Genomic DNA, 7,577 nt, shown 5'->3' on the forward strand with positions numbered 1-7,577 from the left:
ATTAGAAGTCTCTAAGTGTCCAACTGTTTCCATTCAGAAACATTCATACACTTGTCTTTTTGGACTTTTGCCATATTACAGCTTGTAGGAAGACTCCATTCAGATTATATAATTACCAGACTGTACAGTAGCTGTTTTTTGTTGGGGGTTTTTAACGCAGGAAATAAGTACTGAATACATAAATGAAAATATTTAAAAGGTCATAGAAAGCCAAGAAGCAAACTAAAATGTGTCAATATTTACAAAGCATTCCTGTTGCCATGTGCAGCTCACTATAGTTTAATATTAACTGATGGGCCATAAACAAGTTTCTGATTACCAACAGTATTACATTAAGTTGAATGATTAATATGTAGAGTAAAACAAACAAACAAAAAAAAACACTCCCAAAAAATCTTAGTTTTGCAAAAATATACTTAGGGCAATTTTTAAAGCTACATATCAAAACTTTTGAGTGCCCAAATGACCACCAGTGAAGACATAATCCAGATAAGAAAAGAACATAATTTTACCATGAGCATCCATGGCCATGTGTCCCTTCATTTAAAGTGATGTCCAATAAATCATAAGTTCTTCTATGAAGCTTCAAAAAGTTCTAGAAGTAGCAAGTTCAGTTTTTCTAATTAAAACACTAGCAATAGTAATTCACTGAAATACAATTGCTTATATGCACACTCATTGCACAAGACTTCACTGCTTAAGAAAGTTTGCTGCAGAAGATTTGAACAAGACAGTGAAATTCTAGGAGAATATAGTCTGGTCGTGTGGGGCCAAAGCTGAATGGTGGTCACACACACACACACACACACACACACACACACACACACACACACACACACACACACACACACACACACACACACACACACACACACCATCATGGGATGTTTCAACATCATGCTGGAAGAAAACTAGTTAAGGACTAGTAACAGGTCAGTGGTAGTTGCAATTATCCCAGTTTGTGAAGATAAAAAACCCAAACAATCAAAAAACGCTTGCAAGGTTCTGTCAGTACTCTTTAGATACAGTCAGAAATATTACCACATGCTGTTTAGTGACTTATTCCAAACAGCATTGGGAGGTGTAACTATTTGCACCAGTTAGTGCACATAAGAGGCCACCCATTTTTGTTCATTAGATTGGCTTCCGCTTATTTTCCCATGGTTCTCTGTTAGTGTGTTGCACATGAACTATGACCTTTGAGCTGATATCGGTGGTATGAATGATCTGAATGTCAGCAATGCCTTCTGTGTCTGCTCCAACAGCCTCGTCTTGATATAATGGCAAAGACAGTTGACAGTTCGAGACCGCTCTGAGTGATGTTTGTGAATGCAAGAAAATATATCAATCATGGCTAACATCAAAACTTAATTTCTCTGAGAAATGCTAGCTCCAAATATTAACATGCATGACAAGCGCAGATTTGAGTACTTTTTTTTATTGTTTTACAAACTGTTACCATATCACTTCCCAACAGATTTTACTTGTGCCGCAATTGCATTGTCATAAACATAAAATATTCTCTACTCTCACTTACAAATGTACATATATAATCATTTACTCTCTTGTAGAAATTAATAAATTAGAACAATAAATAGTATTTTATTTGACAAAAGCAGCAGACATATCAAATGGCTTATAACAAATGAAAGTATTTGTTTAGGGCATTGTATATTGTGACAGTCTGGCCACTATGCCACATTTTCTTCAAACTTAGTTTTTAACCAAAAAAATGTCCAAGGAAGTAATGGATTACTTGGATGTAGATCTGCCAGAGCCACATGAACTTGGGTCAGTTAGTTGAAAAGGTTACCGAGAGTGGAGAAGGGAACCCTTGGCCCCCTTCTCCACTCTCCCATGGCCCCGCCACATCAAAAGTTGCCCCAAACCCAACCGGTGTACATGTTTCTCAACCTCCAACACCTTGCTATCACTGTAGCTCTGGGGGGTGGAAAATAGTCATGTGAAGTGGAAAGCAAGGTTGAGATAAACACTACCAACCAGACCCTTGCACAGAGCTCACGTATCAGGAAGTGGCAGAAGGCAGGAGCTGGGCCTGGAGAGTTCATGGCTTGTCAGGTTGCCGGAGGCAGGCCATTTCTTTGCACCAAGGCACATGAAGTGCTGATTAGTGTTTGCATTGCACGGGGAGGCCAGAGATAAGTGGAGAGGAAGACAGATGTCAGGGGAACAAAGAGGAAGGAGGATGAATGACCCACTAGTTCCCACCAGTCTGCATAAACTGTAAGAGGCTCAGTACTTGGAGAAATTCTTTCACCACTGTGGGTATGAGAGCATACCTTTCCATCACTGGATACCAAACTGGCTGTAGATCTGTTGCACAGTTCTACTTTCACTCTGGTGCGTGACAGATAGTGACTAATGTTCATACCTTTCCTCTACAAGATGAAGTACTTGCTTTACTTTACGGTACAATATACATGTTTGTCCACTTGCAGTGCACAAATGTTCATCAGTTTTAAATGAGCACTCCTAGTCTCACAGAAAAAAAAACTTAGAGATTTCAATCATTGTCCCTTTCAGTTCTCAAAGACCTCTGCTCAATTTCTTGCCGCTGGTGTTTAGTATCCTTCCTGTTGTGGTAAGACTTTACAGAAAGTTTGAATGTCTGAAAGAGGGGACTATCTGCAGCCGCACTCAGCTACTACCATTCCCTCGTACTTGTACTTGTAAGTGACCACACCTGTGTCATCCAGGTAGAGTAAGGAGATGGGATCCAGCTTGGTTGGCACACAACAGGCTCGTGCTGTTTTCTGGGGACTGTGGATATTCACTAGTGTCTGGACTATGGCATGTTTGGTAGGTGTGACGTGCTTTGTCAATGGGTATGAACAAACGCCAGCACATTCAAAGGCGTCATAGCCAGTGGGTGCAAGGATCCAGCTATCCCAGCCAATGTCTTTAAACTCTACGTACAGAGATTGTTTCTTGCAGTGGTTTCCTTTGGCGTTGCGACGAATGCGGGACGCTGTGTCATAGATCAGGTTGGAACGCATCTGGATGAGGTCTTCCTCATCTGCTTCAGCCTCACTCTCGTCCTCACCCCACAGCCCACCCAGGTCTCTCCCGAAGTCATTCTGCAGAACAGCACTAGACGTCTCATGGTCTATCATCTCATTCAGCTCACGCCTGTCGTCACGGTGATCACTGCTCTGATCATCAGAGAAGACAATCAGAAGGGGTTTATGTTTTTCCTCTGGGCTGTTTTCAATCCTCATGTCACCTTCAAGTGGAGCCTCATCTTTGCTGGTCTCTTTCGTACTCTCAACATTTTCGTCATCAGCAATGCTGGAAATCTGTACTTCTAAACGGTGTGTTGTTGCTCCATCAGATTTGCACCAACGCTGCACAGCGGCAGTGAGGTCAAAAGCTTCCCAACCATTATCTGTCCCAAACACCTGGCGTGAAGCCAGTTCCAAAAACTCAGTTCGCTCCTCCACCCCTGCAAACTCATCTCCCCGCGTCATCTTTTCATCGGTCATGTTAAGCCAGTCGTGCGATGTCAGTTCATAGATGGTGACCTTGCGGTCAACACCGGCGTAAAGGTGCCGGTCAGTCTGGACTAGAGTGTAGAGGCGTAGTTCAGCTGCCGTGATGCGTTCATGATGGGGGATTGACACGTTGAAGAGCAGTGGGTGGCGTCTCACCCCTCCTTCTCCCACAACACTGGGATTTGAATCTGGACAAAAACACAAATTCGAAGTTAAAGCTCTGTGTTGTTCCTTCTGTATTGCTACATTCTGTATAGCTGAAATTATAGACAAATTTCATCCCAAAGCAAAAGATACATTTACTCTCTGACTTACTCTTGTATCAAGCTAAACAAAACTCAAAACTTTCATCAATTTTTTTTTCTTAAAAGAGGATTTGCTGGTATTGTAGTTAAAGTAATGTCTGCAACTGGTATAGCTAACACTTGTACAAGCTTAGAGGAAAAGCATTATTAAATCACATGTGGAATAATAATTAGTATCCATAGCAGTCTTTTTGGAATAATTGTAACTAAAACAGATTTTTTTTATGCTTAATTTCAAAGTTAAGTTGATCATTGTATCTGGGAACAAGTGTATGGCAAGCAAACACATGCCAAAAATACAAGCAGGTCCTTTTCCCTAATTTGCACTGTGGAATTCTCCCTAGGTTATAGATTTTGAAAAGGAACTTTCACCTATTTTAAACTGTTCCAAAAACAGGAGCAAAAACGTACCTTCATTTTTGAAGCTGCGAATAATATTGGCTGTGGGCATGGCAGTGCGGTCATTAGCAAAGCGGTTATAAAGCTCCATCATGTACTCGGGTGGATCCTCTCGTGCGCTTCCAGCAGACAGGTTTGAAGGACCCAGTCCGGACAGGTTGAACGTCCGCAGAAACTGCTCCTTCAGGCTCTCCAGTAGGTTTTTCATCTTTGCACTGTTGTCCTGATCCAACGGTGATGGATCCACCACACCTCCATGCCCGTCCCCCAGTCCTGGATCAGGACGATACCTCTGATGAGCGTTGGAGATGGGGCTGCCCTTTCCAAAGCAAGGCTCCCGGAGCAGCAGGAAAGAAATCAGCAAGAACAAAGTCTTGGATGTGCAAATGGTTCCCAGTTGAGAGACCCAAATGCTCGCCATGGGAGAAAAAAATCTGCAGCAACCTATTTTATGCCAATGGCCTGTGGAGGAGCTTAAGCAAGAAGGCCAAAAAACAATGCTGTAATTGTCCAAAAATTTAATTTAGTTCTGATCAGTTCACCTATGACCTGAGACAGTTCTTGTTCCCTGGCAACAGCTGAAGAAATGTTGACCCTTGCATTGACCAACGTGAACTTCTCTATAGGCTTGTGTTCTCCTGGTACTCCTCTCCAGATGTCACAATGTTTATTCTCATGCGCACCTTTTGAAGTTCCTTGCAACAGGACGGTGGTTGCGGTGACAGGGTAGCCAAGGCTCGTGTTTGTCTGTCCGACTCATCTCTGTTGCGTCCTCTCCTCAGTCAGACGCTGTCTGTGCTCACCTCTCTTCCCAGCTCTGGGTTTCTGTCCCTTATCTATGATATGGTGGGCTACGCATTGCACAGTGCTTATGGTCTGTTTGTGGTGTGTGTGTGGGTGTGTGTGTGTGTGTGTGCCTGTCTTCCCTTTAACTTTGTGTGATGCAGTAGCTTGTGTGTTATCTCACAGCGTCCTTAATGAGGATTTTGTAAACACTGTCCTGTAGCCTCTTCCTTGTGGAAGAGCTATTTTGTTTTGGTGGGCGTTCCGAGGATGATAGTCTTTATTTGTTTATTTGCTTTGTAAATGGTGGAGTCCTCGAAGTGACTTTCCAGGCTACATTGGGCATTTCTTTTTGACAAAATACACTGTGGGTCTGTTGATACGGTTGATGCCTCCATCAGACAACGGCAGGCTAAATGAAATAGGAAGGCAATGAGGTGTAGGGCCTTTATAGCAGCAAACAGCTTCTGAGTTTACTTTGGGTGAAGCTGCTTTTCAGAGTCGGCACTACACAATAAACAAAACATATTATGCTATCTTTGAGATATGCTCCATTCTCTTTTGACATTGTGTTTGTAACATAGTTCTTTGGGACAAGTGGCCTCTTTGAAGATAGGGGGAAAAAGACCAATCTGTAAAAACCCCTGGTAATGAAATGTGCCTTTTATTGCAATGACATAATTCTACCTTTTTTTTGTTTGTTTGTTTTTGAAAACTAACTTGTATTTAAGTACATTTGCATAGATTACATTTGTATACATTAGTATTATGTGTTGCTTTGGCTTTGTGCATTGGACAATTTTCTTTCTAGACCCAGTTTTAGTTTTTCAAGGAGTCTTATGATATCACGCACTCCAACAACATTCTCAAAGTCTTTAAAAGTAAGACAGGAACACAGCATCACAGCTCATTCGCTGCACCTGACAGTGCAGTTTTTCCACATATTACCTTTTTTCACTAGATTTTTTTTTGTCAAAAAAAATTATCTTTATCTCATCCGATAAAACCACATCGTTCCAGTTAGGAAACATCCCTCACAAACAAGCAGTTGTTGTAGAAGGTACCCAATGATTGTTACGGAGACCATTTAACCCTAGAAACGTTCAGGAGACCAGAACTCTTTACTGGAGATTAATAACATCTCAGGTTCTTTGTGTCATGTTATATTTTAATACTGGGAAGCAGAAAGTCATGAGAATTTTATTAAAAGTTCCCAGATACAATGATCAACTTAACTTTGAAATTAAGCATAAAAAAAGAATCTGTTTTAGTTACAATTATTCCATAAAGATTGCTATGGATACCAATGATCATTCCACATGTGATTTTGTTATTTTGTTACTTCCTGTGGGATTTTTTTTTCTTTTACCCAATAGTCAAGTTTATCTTTATAGCACATTTCATTAACAAGTCAGTTCAAAGTGCTTTACATCATAAAAGCAAAATACAGTCAGGCAATTGCAAAACCAGCAACAAACATTATTGTCAAATGCCATCATCATCATCATCATCATCATCATCATGAAATCAAGTAAATACACATCAAATTATTGGTCAATGTTCCAGTTATTACTGATCAAAAGCATCTCTGTATGGGTAGGTTTTTAGTTTTGAGTTTTGATTTAAAGTAACTCAGTGTTTCGACTATTTTATGGACATTTCCTCCAGATTAGTGGAGCAAAAAAAAAGAAAAAAACTTGCATGAACAGACATACCCAAATTTATTTTCGTGTTTGACCCTATGCTCCTGCTATAGATGATGCTTATTTAAGGCTTTTTAAACAACTGAATACGGGTCTCATTGTTTTATTTCTAACACCGGACAAGAACCACCAAATTGCTTCATTATAACGCTTCGAGACATTCCTCCCGATTAGGACGCCAACAACAAGTCAAAGGTGAAATCTGCTATGGCCCACCCAGCATTGTAAGCGAACCAAAATGGGCTCTCTCCCGCACGCTGACTCAAACTTTCACATCGTCCTGCTCCAATTGCATTAACAGCCGCCGGTTCCTCAACGAATAGCTTCCCCGTTAGTCACCTGAACCCTCTTCCACCATGCAGCTATCCGTCATTCCTAAACTTCTTCGTGTGACCCCCAAGATACACTTCTGATTTCAGTGCGTCACACAGATGGGAAAGAATGAGCTTTTCCTGCCTCTGCCACTCGTCTGCCAGGCTGACAGTTGACAGACGTGTTGTTATCTGCTGCTTTGTTGAACTGCTCCAGCAACAGACTATCACATCTTCCTGATGGGCTTAGGAAGGCTTGATAACGCCAGTGTCCTTCTGCACACACAGCTCCGCCTGGCCTGGCTCCATGTGGCCTCCATTATTGGTCTCGGGGTGTGGATTTGTGGAGGCGACTGAAACTATGTCAGGGCCGATCCCTTAAACTGTCCTTTTACTTAGTTTCCTGATGTTTATGATTTGCAGTTGTTTGCCCTGTTGGATAAAAAGTAGTGTGGTCAGTTGATTAAAAAATTGAATCAGATCAGTCACACTAGTGCTGTGATTAATCACAATTGCACGTTTTTGAAAAATGTTTTATTATCTCAAACCAAGCATCTAAATTTT

General features: G+C 41.3%; 1 protein-coding gene across 1 annotated transcript; it reads right to left on the reverse strand.

Annotated features, from left to right (window-relative positions):
- Positions 1-1,422: 1,422 nt before the first annotated feature.
- On the reverse strand, positions 1,423-5,337 carry bmp10 (bone morphogenetic protein 10). Its single transcript, XM_015003024.2, has 2 exons — positions 4,229-5,337; positions 1,423-3,700 (listed from the first exon to the last, which is right to left on the reverse strand). Exons 1-2 carry the CDS (start codon positions 4,635-4,637, stop codon positions 2,643-2,645), a joined length of 1,467 nt encoding a protein of 488 aa, XP_014858510.1. The 5' UTR covers positions 4,638-5,337; the 3' UTR covers positions 1,423-2,642.
- Between the last annotated feature and the right edge of the window lie 2,240 nt (positions 5,338-7,577).

This window comes from Poecilia mexicana, unplaced genomic scaffold, assembly GCF_051168715.1.
Source record: "Poecilia mexicana isolate PSO_F unplaced genomic scaffold, ASM5116871v1 scaffold_9, whole genome shotgun sequence".
Taxonomy (NCBI): domain Eukaryota; kingdom Metazoa; phylum Chordata; class Actinopteri; order Cyprinodontiformes; family Poeciliidae; genus Poecilia; species Poecilia mexicana.